Raw genomic sequence first — 19,593 nt, forward strand, 5'->3', positions numbered from 1 at the left:
CGGCTAATCTAAATCCTGGATAAGGCTTGTACATGGCCAAGGTGATTCTGTACCATGTAGCAGTATGAGAACTGTGGAAGGGACAGGGTAAACAGAGCAGCAGCGACTCACAGGAATGTGCAGAACACACAGCAGCACCCTGAATGGGCCTGAATTGTCATCCCATGAACTTGTTTGGCAAGCCACTCCATTATCAGAGCCACTGCGGGGGTCATGTCTCCTCGATTATTGTTCCGTTGAGATTAATTCAAAGTCAGGATTACCTGTTTTTTGTAAGGAGAATTATTGAACTGAGCTTCCTGTGAAAAGCTGTGGCTGCAATGGTGTTGGCAGGCTACGTTAAGTCAGGATTTCAGTTGGATTCAGATGCAGCTCTTAAATATGTTGCCATTACTGGGAAAGTATGTGCCAACAAAGAAATCGTACGGCCTGTACAGTAACACAGCTTTAGGTAAACTTGCGCCGGTCATGTTTGTTTTCGTTGACAGTATATGGGCTGGCAATCCCCTGATTAATGGCCTTCTATAAATAAAATAAGATCCCATTAAATGTGGTGTCACAATGGAAATGAGAAGGCATCAAAAAAAATGCTGGAAGTGTGCTTACGACTGAGTGGATAGAGCCATGTTTAATTTTATAACATTTCACAGTTGATTTTTAGGACAGAATTTCAGTATGTTGAGGGCCGTGACTCACAACACACTCAACTACTCTCATGTAAAAGGCCAATTATTCACAGTTGAGGTTCCTGGTTTGAACTCGGGTTGTGTGGTGTTTGCCTTGTTTTCCCTGTGTCTGAATGGGTGCTCTCGCTTCCTTCCTAACGTGGGTCTCCTCGTGTCACCATAGTTTAAACAAACAAAACAGCACATGAAAACACGGCAAATGCGACTTCCAACTGCCGACCAAAACACACAACCGACGCCTGTGCAAAAAGACATAGATTGCCAGTGCGGAAGGGGGCGGTAGTAGGTACGTCATGCAATAAGGAAAACCAGAAGTCAGCATAGATTTGAAAAAAAAAAACATACATTCACAGATGGCCAATTATCAGCTTGGAGTATAAGTCCTCCAAAGGTGTGACAGATTTAGTTTCACTGAAAAAAATGGAGAACGAGTTTGGAACCTTGATGCACACTAAACAAGAATACTATGGACCCCCTGAAAAGGTTGGGTCTTGTACCGCTACATATCAAACTCTGTTTGATTAAAACATGAACACAGCATGGCCAAAGCCATCCAAACGCACAGTACCTGCTTCTTGATTTCAAGCTTACCTACTTTTTCTTATCATGGGGCCTTTGTCCAATTACCCTTGATGCATGTCTGTTTATACATATCTGTGTGTTCCACACAGGACCTTCTTTGCCATTTTAATTATATTATACATTCACAAACGTTCTGTGTGACATCTCCCCTGGTAAAAAAAAAAAACCTTACCTAACCCAACCTTAAATATCCTCCAAAAAATTCTGACTCATGATGGAAGCTTAAGCTCCTTCACCAATATATATGTCAGTAAAGCATGACGCACACTTTTAAAACAGAACTGAAAGTTCAAGCTTTACTTTGGCTCCCTGTAGCATTCAACTGAAATAGTGCTTGACATTAAAAGCAAAAAAAATGATGGCGAATAAACTTGAATGCATCATCTGACATATTCAGTTCAGTGTCTTTCACACTTTTGTGTTTTTGCAGTTAATCGCACACTTGAGTCTTCACATATGAGCAAAAGCTTTACCTAAGATATTAATTACAATTTTATTCTAACCCCAGGTATGAGTTAACTGAAAGAGAAAAAGATAGACTGTTGAATGCGGTAGTCCAGGACAACAGTGGCTAATGACACATTGCCATGAAAATCAAAAGGAAAGACATGAACTTGAATCGACTGTCGACAGAAAATCTTTTTGACAGGGATGTCCAAGGATTACATGACATGGAGGAAGAGAAAAGACAGCCAAGTAAGTGAGTAAATTGGTTTTTCCTCAAACAGGAAGTCAGCAACTGATTTATGAGTGTGCAGGAAACCTGGCAGACAGTTATACAAACTCTCGCGTTGCGAGATAAATCATGTTGATCAATGTAAACAAGTCATTTTGTGATGTGAGAGCACATAACGCAGCAAGTGCTCTTTTGAGCAGCAGAGAGCCTCATATGATCATGAGTCACGCTATTATTAGCAAGTGAGCGAGAACATATGTGGCACATGCCAAAAGGAGTCTTCAGGCACAATGCCTCCCTTCCTATGGTGAAGGCTGTTGGCAGCTTCACCATGGCGTGGGGATGTAATTTCCTGGCATGGTTCAGGTTCACAGAACCCCTGTGGGCTAACGACAGACGCCAACATGAAGCCACTCTTAGTTAACGTGTTCAGCCAATGGTGAAGCAGTGCGTATGATAGTTATTGCCATTTTTCAGAATGATACAGCCAGTATGAAACCATATATTATAATCTGTTCATGCAGCGACTCCATCATCCTCGTATTTTGAAGAAATATAATTATGAGATTGATCGAATTTGTACCACGGTGGTGTTATATCTATGTGCTCGGTGTCTAGTATTAAGTAGTGACCATGCTCTCTGGCTTTAAGTGAAGGTTAACAAAGTTCCAAGCAATGCTAAAGTAAGTGACAAACATTTAGCATAACATATCCACAGGCAAGATGTTTTGTCACTCGCTATGTTGCTATTCTCAACGTTGAATGTATGGAGCAGGACCCAAAATGTACACATTGGCAGGAGATAGACTGAAGGAGACAGGCAGAGCCGTGCAGAGCAGATACTGAGGCTACATACACATTACCAGGCGGAAGTGATGCAAATCCTCATTTTTTTCCGTTGGCGTGACTCATATCTGAAATAGTCTCACAAATTCTGCATTTTCCATCGTTGTTGATACAAATGATGCAAAAAAAGTATCACACGGCACACGCATGCTTTTCAGTGGGCAGGTTTGCTCCACATTGCAGTGTAAAACGGGAATTTAGAAGATATTATGACATCATGATACATACGAGATAGTAGGACAGAATCTAAGCACTTCACTAATGTTAATGTCCTAAAGGTTGAAAAAGGTTGTGTTCTGCAGTTTTGACCACATATTAATTACAAGTCTGTAAAGACCTACACAGGATTTCTACTGAGGGTGTGGCCACCGCTGTAGTAAGCTGAAAATTCTAACTTGCCATGTGAATTAGGACTCCTTAGCTGAGTGATTAATGGATAATCTACCCTCTCATGCCGTGCCAATTTGCCCACTGAACAAGAAATGTGTGATATGCTGGATATAATTTCTCAGGTTTGCTTTGCTTTGCCTGTGAGCTTGTGTTGGTGAATATATATATATATATACATATATATATATATATACACAACAGTCAAGAAATGAGTAATTAGTGTATTGATTAGATTACACGTAAACCGACTCTTTTAGGAGCTGCTGTGTAATATAAAATGAGTCACCACTACTCTGTTGTCATCTGTTGTTTGTCCTGTCTTGATGGAATGTTCTATATCTTTTATTTTATCATTGCTTCGACCACATGTTTTTTTGTCGCATAACCAAGGGCACACTTTCCACAGATAACAGAATTCATGCAGCCTGCTTAGATTTTATTTTGCCACAATAAGCTGCATGTCACTAGTGTCTAGATTTATTAATCAGAGCAACCCCCCCCCCCCCCCCCCCCCCCCCCCCTTGAAGGGAACAGCTATTTTTGCACCCAGTGAACTGAAACTGGGACAGAAGAGGAAAAAAAGGACTTTCACATCATGAAATAAATGGGTCACCTTGAGAGGAGCACAAGGTCCAATTGGGAGCTAGTGAAAGAGACGGAGAGATGCAGAGAGGACACACGTTTCCTGTTTGAGTGTTAATGTCGTCCTTGTCCCCTGACATACGTTGGCTATTTCAAGTCTAAAACTAAAGTGCTGCTGTGCGCAGACCGTCTGGCTCGGCCCACTTGTTGATGACGGTGATGCACTGCATTGAATGTAAACTTTTTCACAAGTTCCTACTGGTTATTGATAACTACCTAACAATGCTAACAATGGATAGAGAGCCCCAGGGTGTTATGCAGCACTCTTGCACTCGTGAGCTAATTATCCATTCAGAGTTTCTCTTTTTGTCTGAAGCTTGTCATCTGGGGTCGTTCATCACTAGAAATCATCATTTCTCACCATTCGTGTTACAGACATCCTTAATAAGCTTTAGTAAAAGAAAACTCAATCCAAAGAAGTAGTTAAAAACAATTTCATGACAACAGCGGCTTATTCTTGGTGATTTTTGTCTATTGCCGACTACTTAGGAGGAGCAAAAATTTCTATCGGGGGGAAAATGAACTGACATGTCAGACGACAGAAAGGCCTAACTGGTCGATATCTGTTCTCTGGTCTTTTTGGATGTTATTTGGCTTTTCATACACTTTTATGTAAGAAAAGAGTACCTTGTGACATCACCACAGTATGAAAGTAATGTGAAAATGCAGCACCTGTGCCCGTAGACCAGTGATACTCACTATTTTTTTCACAAGAGCCACATTGGCAGAGCAAAATCAAGGGAAGAGCCACTTTTTCGACAACATACTAAGTCCTTTTTTGCAAATATGCATTTCTACAAATAAAACATCCCACAAAAAAAGTAACAACACAGCCAATACATTTTCAATTAAGACCACATTTACCTTAGGGGATAGAGAATCAAAATCGTCTTTTTCACGTTTTTGGTGTTAGTTCTGAGTCTCCCCGCTGTGGGGAGTACACACGAAGTGCCAGCAAGTGTCAGAACCTCTGTTTCAAGTACTCCCCTTTTTTGAATATCCCCCAGAATATCCCCCAATCTGTTTTTGTGAAAAAGTGATGTCACTTTTTCAGCAATCGCCCCCCCCACACCCAAATCCACAGCCACCCCGTTACAGACACGCCCCTTCGGCCAGAAACAGGAACTGGTGTGCCTTCCAAGGCTGTGAAAGCGGACTACGATCGTTACATATTCTTCCCCCGGAAAGCAATGTTCGCGATCAATGGCTTTTATTTATTTTTAACAGCATCCCCAGTACATACAACTGCCGACTTTTCCTTTGCGCTGCGCATTTCACGGAGTACAGTTTCACAAAGCTTGCACGATTCCGAGCAGGCTTCAATCAGAATTTTGCTCAGTAGATGGTCAGTTCCGACAGGGACAGACACAGACTGCAGCAAGCTGTGCGCTCTGCTGAGAAGGTGATCGGCTGCAGCCTCCCATCTATCCATGACCTGCACGTCTCCAGGACTATGGGGCGAGCAGGTCGGATCACAGCTGACCCTTCTCTATTTGCACCACTCCCCTCGGGCAGGAGGCTTCGCTCCATTCGGACCAGAACCTCCCGTCACAAGAACAGTTTTTTCCCCCTTGCAGTTGGACTTATGAACACTTCATAATCAGCTCATAACCTGCCCCAGTCACTTTACCATCAATAAAATTGCACTAATGACGCTGCACTGTTGTTGCTCTGTATATTGGATACTGTGTATTGTTGTACACACCTTGTACATTTTATATTCATATATTTTTATTCTTTATTTTTTATTATTATATCCTATGTTACATGTTTGCACCTTACGCCGCAGCAAATTCCTAGTTAGTGAACACTGTTCACTAACAATGGCAATAAAACGAATTCTGATTCTGATGAGCTTGAGCTTGAGCTTTCTTTTCAGTCAGTGTATTACTCTATAGCTCTGTTGTCAGTGAGAGCAAGGGCAGCCAATCAAGCATCGTCAACCGAATAGCGCCAACACCTACCTGCATTTCATAATGAGGTTGCCAGATAAGCTCTGAAACGACGCTAATAAGGAAAAAGACGCATTCTAAACCCAGCATAGTAACAGCTGTTTCAGAGAGCCTTTTAGGGAGGTTCTGAGCCATTACAGACCCAACCAATTTTTTTTTATCACATCACAGAACAAGGATTAATGCCCCATTCAACCATTCTCTATCACCTTTAATACTGGGATGAGCGGAAGCTGGCATGCATGTCCTTGACTTTCTTCATGTTGTATTTGTAGTTTGTTGTTGTAATTAGTGAGACATTCAGTGTGAGCATGGTTTTTGTGCTGGTTTTTGCATTTTTTTAATTAAAAAACGATCCATTGTGCCTGCATCTCGAGCTGGCTAAAGGAGCTAGCGTGCACTGCGGTCAAGTGTGACGGTGGTTTAAGCGGGCTGCGTTGCCAGGTTTAACAGTGCCCCCTTTAGGAAACAACATTAAGCCTTAATTAATACTTAATAAAAATACTTAATACTACAAAAACGCAAACTTAATAAAAATACTTAATACTGTGCAGTATTCGCTGTATTTTATTTGAAAAAAACTATTGTTATTGTTACCATATTGTTATAAGCTACTATGCGAGTGTGAGCCACCAATTAACGCTTGAGGAGCCGCAATTGGCTCGCGAGCCGCGCAATGAGTATCTTTGCCTTAGACCCAAACCTTCACATCAGTACTTGCTGATAAAAAAACAATCTGGCGTCACTGGCCCCAGTTTTGTTTGTGAAATTCCCTTTTTACGTAATGAAAAAGTTCTTCTGAATTATGACGTCTACCGTACCTAGAGGTTAAAGTCCATTCCAGTGTTAAAGTAGGTTGGAGTTATATCCAGAGACATGTGGGGTCTCATGTTGAATATCATCTACACTTGTCTGCATTGCCTGAAGTGTTGCTTCAGCAATCTGCAATTTAGTTGTATTCAGTGGGCCAAAAGAGGAAAATCTATCATCACAGGGCCTGTTGGGTATCGTATATATATAAAAAGATCTACTGAGGAAGAGTTGAAGCTGTAAGCCAAACAGCATGACGGGGCAGATTTACTAACCACAATCAAATAAGAGTGTGGCCGCAAATCATAAACTTCACCGGTGAGAGTGTCCAGCTCTGTAGGTATCCTTCTAAAGTAGAACTTATCTCCAAATACAGCCACACCCAGCTCATTTCAATAATGGCCAAAGCAGTGTACCAGGAACAGCAGAAAAAAGCATAATCATTAGCCTGTGATTTACCAGTGACACAGGCTAAGCTTTCTTGTTACAATATAGGCCGTGAGCGTGGACCACATACATGTTCATTTAGATTATTTAAGATGTGTTGATCAATGTGTGGAATAGAACAAGAGAGTTCTTTAGGTCATTTTTGATAGTTCTCCAGGCTTTCTGGAGTTTATTTGAAGCCCCAAACTCCAGGGCTGCACCAGTGTTCTGTCTTTACATCACAGACCATTTATGAAAGACGCAGCTCTCTTGAATATTTAGGCACTTTGTCACTTTCAGCCTGTTGCAAAGTCAAAGAGCTCAGACCTCAACAAGCTGATTCCCAAAGAGCTATCAGCTGAAAACTTGGGATATCTCTCGAATAGCATGATGTGTCTTTAAAAAAAACTGAATGAACTTGACAAGTGGGGTCAGTAAGTACGGACAGTCGTTTTTTTCATGCCCCAAACACAAAGTGTGATTAAAACTACTTTGAAGTCTCTGAAGTGTTGTTTTGGAGGATTGAGGAACCTGCAGAGCTGTTAATAAATTTAACAGCGAAGTTCAGAAGTCAGTCTTTTGAAGTTGAATCTGATCTCATCATTTTTCTCTCATATTTTTAAACCTTGGCTATTGAAAGCCAAACTCTTAATATTTTCTCATGATTTTATTTGAACGAAACTTTTTAATGCCAAACTCATTGCAGCAGTTGCATATAACAATGCAAATACATCCCCTCCTCTGGGTCCTCCTGCCTGCTGTAATACGTGCACTGTTGACTGCAAGGATACATTTTCAGCCTGTGCTGTGGAACGTTTTTATTTGACATGATGGTTTTTACCAGCAGTTGTCCCATCAGGTCCCCTGCAAACTTTCCTATAACATTCATTTGCTGAATGTCTCCTCTGTATGCTATGCTGTCCTCTGTTTACAGAATGGCATACACCTCCGAGATGCATGGTGCATTCAGCAAGCATCGTCCTGATTGTGTCGCAGCCAATCCCTCTTTCACTTAGCGGACGTGGAGTCAGACAGCAATGCTATTTATATATTCAGTGACACGATGTGAAGGGTTTCTCTGAAAAGAAGATCATACACAAAAGGAAGATCATCCAAGACATGCGACGGTCAGGGCGCCCGCACTAAAGCCAAGCAGTTCTTGTTTGGAAAGTGTAAATAAAGTGAATATGGGCTCTTGGCGTTTTTTGCGATCGCTTTATACTATTATCTACAGAATATGTGCAGGAAAGACGTCAAACCTCGCAGAAAAGTCTAGTGCACAAAAAAAAACTGATTTGTGAATCAGCAGCTAAACTTGAACATGAATCCCACATTGTAAACTTTGACCGAAGCCTAGTTCAGGTCGCAGCAGATATCTTCCAGATGTTTTAAATGTATAATACTTGCTGATCTAGAAATTCATAGGATTCAAGGGAAAGCCCTGGAAGTGACTGTTAAGATTGCCTGGAATGTAGAATAAAATCAGTTCGTATGCGGCAGCTCTTTGCACACGATACTTCACACTGGATAGTTTGTTTTTTTTATATTCAGCCTAATTCTTCCTGGATAAGTTTTGTGTTGGTTAAAAACAAAAATCCCCTTCCTTTGTGCCGCTCTGTGTTAGATATTGATATTGCTGCTCGGGTTGCCTGATATTAGGCAGTAACACACAAGTGATTGACTCAGGAGCTTAATCTGTGCTCTACGGGTCATCGGAGTGTGACAACGTGCTTATATTAGACGATAATTGATCCAATTTGATTTTGCTCCCGTGTAAAGGAGTTCATCGGCAGATGGGAATTCCTAATGAGCTGAGAGCAAAATGTTACTGTAAAAGGATCCGAGCACCCGGCACTTTGCTCTGATCGCTCACTCATAATATTCATGATAATTCATAATAATATACAAACTAATTAAATTGTTATAATCTCCTCTTGGATTGAGGTTAGCATATGAGGTATGAGTGTGGATCTTCTGTCTGCGTGACTGGAGTGCATTGTACAGTTGGTACTTGAAGCGGAAATAACTTAAATGACGTAACGTGCTGTGAATTAGAGCAAAGAAAGGGGTTACATGGGGTCCCCGAAGATTTCCAGTCAGCTGTGTAGCTGTGTAGTTTTAGCAGCATACTGCGAAGGTGGCGGTGGGAGGGGCGCTTGTGAGGAGTCAAGTCTGAGACGTTCAGGTTGTGCGACACAGCGCTTCTTACTTCTACTGGAACAATAAGAGTCTGTCGACCGGATTGCAGCTGTGTCCATATCAGAGAGGGTCGAAAGCCATTTTCTATTGATGTTGATGTCAAAAAAGGAACTTTTCAAAGTGCTATATGAAGTGATATGTTGGGAAGGAGGCGTGTCTGTTATTTGGCTGATGGGTTTTTGGAGTCCCGTGGAACCATGCGGCCACACATACGTCCAGCTAGCAGTGACCAGGGAAAGTACAGTGAAAGGTGTGCCGATAACTGGCTCCTCTGCACATTATCGTTTTAATAAATTCAGCGAAAAAAGTTCAAATATTTTAACTTACGTTTTGGTTTCAAGAATCCCGATGAGGACTCATCCTAGATTGAAAAATCTTCATAGTACAAGTGAAGTATAATAGAAAGGATTCTTTGGCACGCCAAGGCCTTTTCCAGCTTTGATTTAGTTCAATGCAGCTTTATTTATAATTGTAAGAAAAAAAAACATAGTCGATGACATAGCCAGCACTGTTAAATGACACTAGAAAGAAACAGCAGTAGTCAGCCAAAAACTGCATTTATAAAATACATATAAACAGTTTAATCTCATTGAAATTGTATGAAATTGAAGCTGTTCAAGCCAGAGTAATTTGGCCAGATATTGCCGCTGAGTATCAAATTACTTGCAGCTAATGCAGTCACTCAGACTATGAGGCTTTGATGCAGTGTTTCCCGATGTTTTACAATTTACTTAAATACTCAGAAAGTTTGGTTATGAATCACGTAGCGTCAGAGAGAAAACAAATACGGAGATCTCAGGAAAGCCAATTGTATTGCTCTCACATGGGCAAGTGTTTATCTAAATCTGCTACGGCTAAAGTGCGTCTTTTCTTTAGGTTTTTAAATGACACTGATCATCAATATCTTTGGCAGCAGCCAACAAAGAGGCGTCTAATGTTGTGGACCTTTGTGAGTTGTAAATACAATAAAGTGCCTACAATAAAGACTTCTTGTAAATCAGAATTGATATATTATTATATCCCCTCTTCAAATATGACTTGATTTAACAGAGACAGTTCATTCTACTGTCAGAACAATGACAGCTGGGACCACCACTCTACGGCCCTGCGGACACACTGAACTCTTTTTATCTACTGATCACGTTTCATTCCTTACATTAGTGAGCCAACATTAGACGTAAACCATGTTATTATGTCAGGACTGTAATGCTGCTCGCTGCTCCTTTTCTCGAGATAAGGACAGTACAGTAATGCAAATAAAGATTTGACCCTGATGTTTGTTGTCTTATATCTCTCAGTGCTGGGGGGGGGGGGGGGGGGGGGCTTGCTTTTCACTGAGTGGTGCGATGCTTGCCTTTGGCTTTCGGAAGAGGACGGTTGGACGGATGGGGGGGGTGAACTGGAGCACAGCTCTGAGCCGTGGGCAGAAATACCAGGCCTAAGTAGGACATGTCAAGAAACGGGGCTAGTGGTGGTTGGGCGTCTCACAGAGAACTTTGTAAAGGGATTAGAAGAAGAAGAAGAAGAAGAAGAAGAAGAAGAGGAAGCTGTTATAGATGAGGCAAGTTTATTTGTACAGCACAATTCAACTACAAGGTGATTCAAAGTGCTTTACAGATGCATTAAAACAGTAGAAATAAAAAGCATGATTTAAATTTTAAACAAAAAAGAAAGAAATAAGAACAATGGATAGAATCTGATAAAATCAGTAGTTAAAATGTGATTAAGTTTTGAAACTCAAGCTTCAGATTTGGAGCTTTATTCAAATGCAGCTGAAAAAAGGTGTGTCTTCAACCTGGACTTAAATACACTGAGTGTTTCAGCTGATCTGAGGCTTTCTGGGAGTTTGTTCCAGACATGTGGAGCATAGAAGCTGAACGCAGCTTCTCCATGTCTGATTCTGACTCTGGGAACTGATAGAAGACCGGATCCAGATGACCTGAGAGGTCTGGAAGGTTCATACTGGGTCAGGAGGTCACTGATGTATTTTGGTCCTAGACCATTCAGAGCTTTATATACCAGCATCAGAACTTTAAAGTCTATCCTCTGATGGACAGGCAGCCATGAGAGTGACTCTTTGCTGATTAGCTCTTGATTTCTTGGTTTGCTCCATTATTACTACTTTGTGTCAGTCAAACCTGACAAGGATTATTTGTTTTCATAAGCATAAAACATTTCGAAATCTACTGGTTCTGTATTCCTGCGACATTTCTTCAGTGAATCATTAATTTAGGATAGTGGCACCCAACTTGCGCATGCTCAATGTTAAGCAAAGTTTACTTTCAACCCTTCTCATTGATTACGTTCATCATTGATTTGTGCTTTTTTCCTGATATAATTTACAGCTCGGACCAACAATCCAAACCCCAAGATATGTTTTTATTACTATGTAACAGCAAAAGCAGGAATATTTGGAACATGTTTACATCAACTTTATGGCATTTTACCCAGCTATTTACTGCCCGTTGACTGATTGTTGTGTCCCTACAGCAGATGTTTTTTTTAAGAAACAGCCTGAAAGGGTGAAAAAGGGGGCAGTATTTCAAAAAGGAAGAGCAAATGTCTCCTATGTTAGGAACTGCCAATTTGCACGATACACACACAGGTATAACGGATGTTAACTTGTACACAATAGGTCTTTAATAAGGCGGGCTTTTTGTGTGTGCTTGTGTTGCAGATTAAAGTTCACACAACTGAATTCAAAACTTTCTATAAAGCAAGAGGGAAAGCAGCAACAGTCATGTGCATTTATGATTTCTGCCGTGTGTGTTGTTGTGTTTTTCCATTGCCACAATTCATGTCAGCAGCAGTGAAAAGTAGCACTGATTCTGAACAGGCCAACCGTGTGTTTTTCTTGCAGGAGACCAATGAAATTGTGGCCATTAAAAAATTCAAGGACAGCGAAGGTAAGAGAGTTCTTGTCTCCAATGAGAAGTCCTCATCAGAGGACACTTGTGATTTTAATGGTCATCCCCTCTGTTCCTGCTGGCTGCATCCCAAATGAATCGTACACAGCAGCTCAGTGTGATCATGATTTTTTTCCCTCTCTGACTCACTCTAATGCAGAAAATGAGGAGGTTAAAGAAACAACGTTACGGGAGCTTAAGATGCTCCGAACCCTCAAGCAGGAGAATATTGTCGAGTTGAAGGAGGCCTTCCGCAGAAGAGGGAAGCTGTATCTTGTTTTTGAGTATGTGGAGAAGGTAAGCATTGTCTGAAGGAAGAGCTTTTATAAAGACCTCGCTGCCACCTGACCTTCATTTCGTTTTCTTTTGTTTGTTTGTTTCTTCTGTCCTCTTTCAGAATATGCTCGAGCTGCTTGAGGAGTTACCCACCGGTGTCCCGACTGACAAAGCACGCAGCTACATCTTCCAGTTAATCAAAGCTATTCACTGGTGCCATAAGCATGACATTGTTCACCGAGGTAGTATCTGTATTTTTCTTAGTTTTTGCTTAGTTTGAACACATGATTAAAAACACAGAGGGATACGGTGAGAAGAGGCCCTCCCAGCTGAGAGAGGCTCATGCAGCATTCAGAGTGCGGCACAGTCTGAGCTCACGCTATGAAAAGCAGCTAGAACCAGTCAGATTTTAAGGTTGAAAACATAGAGCTGATTCTTCTCTCACAAAGTCCAGGTTTTAAATACTGTCTGACTGGTTGATTATAACCAACCCTCATATTGTTCATAAAAAAAAAAAAGCTTTCGGCAAATCGCTGGCGGCCAATCAGGCAGCCAGATGGCCCATGTGAGCTTTTGGCACTCTAAGAGCAACAGAGCCGGCATCCAAATGGCCTGTAGGGTACCCAGGCTCACATGATGCCGTTTGGTGAAGGGGTTGTAGTTTTTCTTTACAATCTGTGCTTTTTTTTTTTTTTACCCGCTAGAAGCTTTTTTTTTTTTTTTAAAGCTAAATCATTCATTTAGTCTTCTCAATGAGAAGAAGGTGTGGTGGCAGAAACTGACGATGTAATGACGTTGCCCCCCCCCCCCAAGCCAGCTCACTCTCCATCTGTGTTCTTCCTCTTCAGACATAAAGCCAGAAAATCTTCTCATCAGTTCTGATGACGTCCTCAAGCTTTGTGACTTTGGTGAGCACCTCTAATAAATCCTCACGTTGAATGAGCTGTGAGAAAGGTGGCCAAACAGTCAGCGCTGTGATGCACAAGGAGTATTTTCAATAGATGCTATATTTGGCTGAAACCGGTGCTTCAGGAGGGCAGCAAGCGTGCTCATCTGCTTATCTAAAGCTCTGCTGCTCCTCAGGCGGCTGCTCTGTATTCTTCTCTCATCTCAATTAAAGAAACATGTTTGGAAACATGAGTCTAATCATGCCTTGATTCAGTCTTGTGGCAGCACAACAAGCAGAGAGATACGTAAAACATGGCATTGCCGACATCATGCAGGCAATCTGGAGTGAGAGACTGGAGACCTGCTGTTTGCTCTGTGTCAGCCAAAGGCATCGAGAGAACAGACACAGGCCAAACAGACTCTGCTGTGAAGGTTTACGTTTGGGACTGCGCAGCCATTTTCATCATGTGTTGTTTTGATCGTAAAGAAGAGATCAGGCAGCTTTGGGAAATGACCCATTTGACATGACTGCATCAGCGTAATTCATCATTTTAAAGGAATTCCGGGTATGGAATGATAGGAGCGTCTCAACTTGGAATTGGATCACAGAATCTGATGGGTCATAGAGCTTAGTGCCACACCAGAAGTGCAGTAGTGGTCGTGTGTCTTCCAAAAGTCAGAGCAAAGTATGTGTGATATGAGTGGAAGATGTGACAAATTTTTTTGCCTCTGGTTTGTTTAGAAACGTGCTTTAACCGACGTTTGAATTTAAACAAGGAAAGTCGTGCTCGAGCACAGTTGACTCGGAGCAAAAGTTCAAAGTTAAGTTACAAATTAAATGGCAAAGAGAATGGAAGACAAGCAGAAAGGGAAAAAACTGTTTTCTAAATATTGGTCAAAGAATTTAAAAAAGATCAAATTAGAAATATACATAAATAAAAGAATAGATATATGTGAAAATAAATGCTTAAACTTATTCACATTTTCTTGTATGTATATATATAGCTATTTCCATTTATTTATTATTTTTCTTTATATTTGCATATATTTCCTCATTTATTTTCCTCTTCTTTGAACGGATCTTTTTCTCCTTTGTGGCACTCGTATCATTCCATATCTCAGATCTACACTTGCTTGCTGTAGAAACATGAATGCCATTTCTAACTCTGAATTTGCAGCCCCAGCTTGGCATGATTAGCTTAGCATAATTGCTAGAAACATGTGAAAGAAGGTGGCCTTTCGACTGCTATTGCTCTGAATTTGCTTCAGAATTATGATTCATATTTTTGCTGTGTTGCTTAATGTGTATTAAATAACTTTCCAATTCTAATCTGATTACTGTAATTGTACAAGTGTGGTTTTCAGCTCATCACATCTACTTTATCAGTGCAGCTTTTACCGAACTCATCTGCTTTGTAACTGGCACCTTTGGAGCATAATGAGCTTCCAGAGTGGTACCCTGCTGAAATCATTTTTAGAATTCTTAGCATGTGGAACACATCAAAAACCTCCTCATTATGTGAAATTGCTCACTCTGTCTTCCTTTGCCAGGTTTTGCACGTAATCTCTCAGAAGGAACCGATGCCAATTACACCGAATATGTGGCCACTAGATGGTACCGCTCTCCAGAGCTCCTGCTCGGGTACACCAGCTATTTTGTTTTAGCTCTGTTCAGGACTCTAGTCACTACACAAGCATATCATTTTATTAGCTATACTTATGCCTTGCCTTCATTACCAACCCCTTGAATCTGTGGTCGCAGGGCTCCTTACGGGAAGGCAGTGGACATGTGGTCAGTGGGATGCATCTTAGGGGAGCTGAGCGACGGGCAGCCTCTGTTCCCGGGAGAGAGTGAGATTGACCAGCTCTTCACCATCCAGAAAGTGTTGGGACCCCTGCCACCGGAGCAGATGAAGCTCTTCTATAACAACCCTCGCTTCCATGGGCTGAGGGTAACATCAGACCACTCTTCACACTCTTTACCCTCAGTCTGCTGAGCTCTCCTGCCATGTTGCTCTTGCTACAGCTTCTCTTGTGTCACTCTTGACTTAATCTTCTCACTTCTTTGCCGTCTCTTTCTGCCTCCTCCTTTTCTTCCTCCCTTATTTATTTTCTCTCCCTGCTACGTCTCAATGCTCTCTTCTTCTTCTTCTTTTTTTTCTTTTTTCTGGCTGAGCTTGCTGTGCCGTGACTGATTGGATCACAATGACTCATCGTGTATCATCTATCCTGTATGCACTGTGAAGGAAGGCTGTGGCAGGCTGGTGATAGATCAGACCCAGGTCGTCTTTATCATCCTTTCACTGCCTCCAACCAACCTTCTGACAGTGAATTTGAAGATACCTTCTCAATAATGCTGCTTTTCTTTTCTTTTTTTTCTTATTCATACACTTTTTGGTTCACACACACAACATTCTTTTCAGTGCGGGCCTCATATTGGTGTACATTTTACAGCTGAGCCCAGGTAGCACACATTGTACTTTAATCAGTGATTTTGAGCTGCTTTGATGACTTGACTCAACTCCATCTATGCCCAGCTGAATTAATCCAACATAATCAGGACAGCACTCACCTGCCTATGTAAGGGCCTCTTAGTGGATGTTGTTGAACTCAAGCTATGAGGTCAACTAACTTGTACGGAAGAATCTGAGACAAGATCAGGTCAAAACACAGATCAAAGAAAGAATAAGAGAACATGTCTGTGGCACTGAAAGAGCTTAAAAGCTGCAAAGTGTCAAAAAGGTATCGTCTGTCATTTCATTTCGTAGCTAGCTTGTTTGAGTTGTTATCTCACAGTTCAGGTTATTTACACCATTTGAAATGAATTGTAAGTGTAATTAATTCATTACACTCACTCCTCTGTTCTGTACCAACAGGAACACATTGGCCCTCATTTATCAAGCCGTCGTAGAAAGCATCGTAGATATGAGCGGAGAACTCGTCGTACGCAGAGGCTCAAGTGAGATTTACAGAACATGCGTACCACACCAATCCCATCGTAAGACCGAGCGGCTGTTGATAAATCCGGCGGCTGAAATCCATCGTAATTATCCTAATCACGCCTTCTACAAAAGGGGGTTGAGAGGCCGCACCTCTGGAATTTACGACATGGATAGACGAAAGGTGGCAAAGAAACGCTGTCAACAGCGTTGGCGATGTAAATCGCAGACCGGACGAGTTATGTATTTTCCCCTACTGTGATGGTCAATAAAATGTGATAAACTCCAGATTAAATGAAATCTAAAATTGAACGATGTTTTACTTTTTCTCCAATAAGATCAGGAAGAAGTGGTCCGATATGAAATTTGCCACCAAAGAAGGTCGCAGCTCTCCGACGCAGCATGTCACAAACGGGGGGGGGGGGGAGCTCCGATCCAGGTTTGGATTTGAGTGCCTTGGAGGAGAGGGTGGCTGGCCTGATCGGAGCTACGTCTTTTTTCCTTGAATAACAGAATGCTTACCAAAAATCAGAATCGCTGAATAAGTTCCTCTCTCCTCCTGAGCGCTCTTAGCTGTGCAGGCTGGTGGTAGGGATCTCTGGGTACGGGGTCCTCTGGATGTACATCTGGAAATGGCACTCCCTTTTTTTGGGCAATGTTATGGAGAACCCCGCATGCAATAATAATATTGCATACCTTTTCGGGCGTATATAGAAGGGTTCCCCCCGCAGCCGAGAGACAGATCCACCTGCCCTTTAGGAGCCCTAACCTCTCCACAGTGGCACGCGTGCGCGTATGCGTTCGGTGTGAGGGTGCGCGGTTGAATAATGAGCCATCACTCTTCCAATTACGGAGTTGTACTTGTTTAATTTATTTAATTTGCGTTTATGTTTATATTTATGTTGAAGTCAAATAAAACATGGGCCTTCTTTGAAGTGATAAGTCTGTAATTTTAACCTAGGGATTTGTTGCGACTCATGAGGCACGCACTAGTGACGCTGCTGTTTATGTATGCTATTGCAGTCACCGCAAGTCAAAATGGAAAAGTGCGTACACGGCTTCAGACCTGTCGTGGCGATTTCATCTTTCCTGCGCTCACGATGGATTTGATAAATGCCAACCTTTGCGCAGAAAAGAACGTACACACGACCTACGCATGTTTTTCGTCTTACGCAAGTTTGATAAATGAGGGCCAATGTGTTATTGTCTTAGTCTTTCTAAAAAGTAGGGATTTTATCATCCAGCGGTCACATGGACTGTCCTGACTATTTTCTACTAATGCTTTAGTTTCCTGCTGTGAACCACCCCCAAACGTTGGAGCGAAGATACCTGGGAATCATCGGTGGAGGCCTGCTCGACCTGCTGAAGGTAAGGCTCATGGGTTTGGTTAGACGCTGATGCTCCTCTTGCTGAGGGGATCGTTACCTTTTACCAGTTTCAGTTTGTTTTCGAGTCACAAACAAAATGGCAGACAATTTATTAAAAGACCTCACAAATTAGAGATCTGATAAGTGCATCATTATCCTCCAGTTTACACCGTGACTGCACAGTGCCTCTTCACTGCTGCGGCATCTCTCAGTTCATATCATGGCTCCAGCACTGCTGTTATTGCCGTGTCTGCACTGTAAATAGGAGCTCCATGTCAAGAATGTGGGCTGTGCTTGTGCACTTTTCCCTGCAGATAATGACTCACTCTTAACACAATGTCATCCCAGGACTGTCTTCAGAGAGGACAGGCATCACTCTCTCTCAGTTTGTTGAGACGAGGTCAGATTTCACTTCAACAAAATATGATTGTTTATTATCTTTGCAAAGCTGTATGCTTTGTAAAGAGTTGTGCTCGTGCATTTTCCCGAAAGAAAAAAATTCGCAAACCTTCCTCACATGACGTGTTACTTTGAGTGCATTCATACAGGATTCAGAATTCATTAAAGTCTATGGAAACAGGTTATTAAACGCACATATTTAGGTAAGAAAAAAGCAAATGTCACCAATCATATTTCACATCATTGTTTGACTTGTTGGGTGACTGGAAGACAAAATGAAGTGCAGTAGCATCCTGACTTACATGATAATGACGATGACTCATAATAGCGTGACTGTTTCAGATTGCTGGTGAGATCAGGATGTTCCAGGATGTTTGTCTGGAGAATTCATTCTGTCTGTTTGTGCCTTAGAACCTTCTATTGCTGAACCCGACGGAGCGCTTTCTCACAGAGCAGTGCCTGAACCACCACGCCTTCCAGACCCTGCGACTGGTGGAGCGGCCCGGCCCACCCACACCTACACCTGTGCGCTCCTCCAAGAGGAAGCCTCATCATGGAGACAACAACACCCCCAGCAGGTCGGCAGCGAGCACCATAGTTAGTTTAAAGTCGTCACTGTCTCCTTAGACACGTGTGTTGATGTGTCTTATCCGAAGGCGACGGGTTGTGTCCAGCTAACATCACCCTGAGATCAATTAGCCACATACTGAAGTGGCCTGGCCTGCATCAGAAGACCCTCCCCTACTAAAACACAAAAATCCTCCAAGTTTTTTGTGTTCTTGGTCAGTGACGTTAAGATGATAATTCAATGCCACATGGTTTCCATTTCCATTTTTAATTTGCACTTAGAAGACATAAATAAGCAGAGGTGAATGGAAATGGTAAAATAAAAAAAACTCCCACTGACGCACAAAAAACTTGAGCCTGTTTGTGACCGTTTCGAAGAGTTGACACGTGCTTACAGGTCATGGAAACTTTTCAAATCACGTCTTACCATCCCGACGCCGCCAGCTGTTCCGGTCTGAGCTTGGCAAACAACACCTTCCCAGATATTATATGATACCTCAGATATAGCCAGAAATTAAAATGATTCCAGGAGAAGAGCTCACCATTTACCTCTTGTGGATGTCCACTGGGTATTTGGGATATTTTCTCTCCCGAGGTTTGTTTCCAGTTAGCACTCCACATCTTCTTCTGTGGCGGTGCTAATATAAGCCACAATCAACATGGCCTACATGGCTTTCTTCTGGCAACAGTAAATGGCTGAGTGTACTCGTTTCAAACTAGTGTACGTGATTCATTTTTCTTCTTTGCAAGTTTTCAAAAGATCGCTTCAGACTTGCTTTGTAGTGAATGGAAACCCAGACACGGTGCCTCTTGATTTTAATTTCCAGCTAAAAGATAACAAGGGAAGGAAAGTGAGTCTTTACAGCTTTTCCTAGATAACAGAATGAGCCTGAAGTCAGGCACATGTGTTCTCATCTTCGATGATCCATCTGGTACATTTGTCAACTAGAACTTACAAGACAGAGCTCATGAGTGTTGCTTGTTGTAAAAGTTGTGTCTATAATTAGGTCCCATCAAGTTTGCTCTTTGCTTTTTGTGGCAG

The 19,593-nt window shown here is 41.9% G+C and overlaps 1 protein-coding gene across 3 annotated transcripts in view; it reads left to right on the top strand.

Annotated features, from left to right (window-relative positions):
• Positions 1–19,593, top strand: part of LOC142400118 (cyclin-dependent kinase-like 5) — a 42,641-nt gene that overhangs the window by 10,716 nt on the left and 12,332 nt on the right. For all 3 annotated transcript variants that reach the window (XM_075484755.1, XM_075484758.1, XM_075484756.1), the window contains exons 4-11: positions 12,070–12,115; positions 12,276–12,412; positions 12,513–12,633; positions 13,240–13,299; positions 14,831–14,921; positions 15,042–15,231; positions 17,506–17,586; positions 18,396–18,562. In XM_075484755.1, the coding sequence (XP_075340870.1) occupies positions 12,070–12,115; positions 12,276–12,412; positions 12,513–12,633; positions 13,240–13,299; positions 14,831–14,921; positions 15,042–15,231; positions 17,506–17,586; positions 18,396–18,562 (893 nt within the window). The remainder of the gene's footprint in view (positions 1–12,069; positions 12,116–12,275; positions 12,413–12,512; positions 12,634–13,239; positions 13,300–14,830; positions 14,922–15,041; positions 15,232–17,505; positions 17,587–18,395; positions 18,563–19,593) is intronic.

Source organism: Odontesthes bonariensis, chromosome 15 (genome assembly GCF_027942865.1).
Source record: "Odontesthes bonariensis isolate fOdoBon6 chromosome 15, fOdoBon6.hap1, whole genome shotgun sequence".
Taxonomy (NCBI): domain Eukaryota; kingdom Metazoa; phylum Chordata; class Actinopteri; order Atheriniformes; family Atherinopsidae; genus Odontesthes; species Odontesthes bonariensis.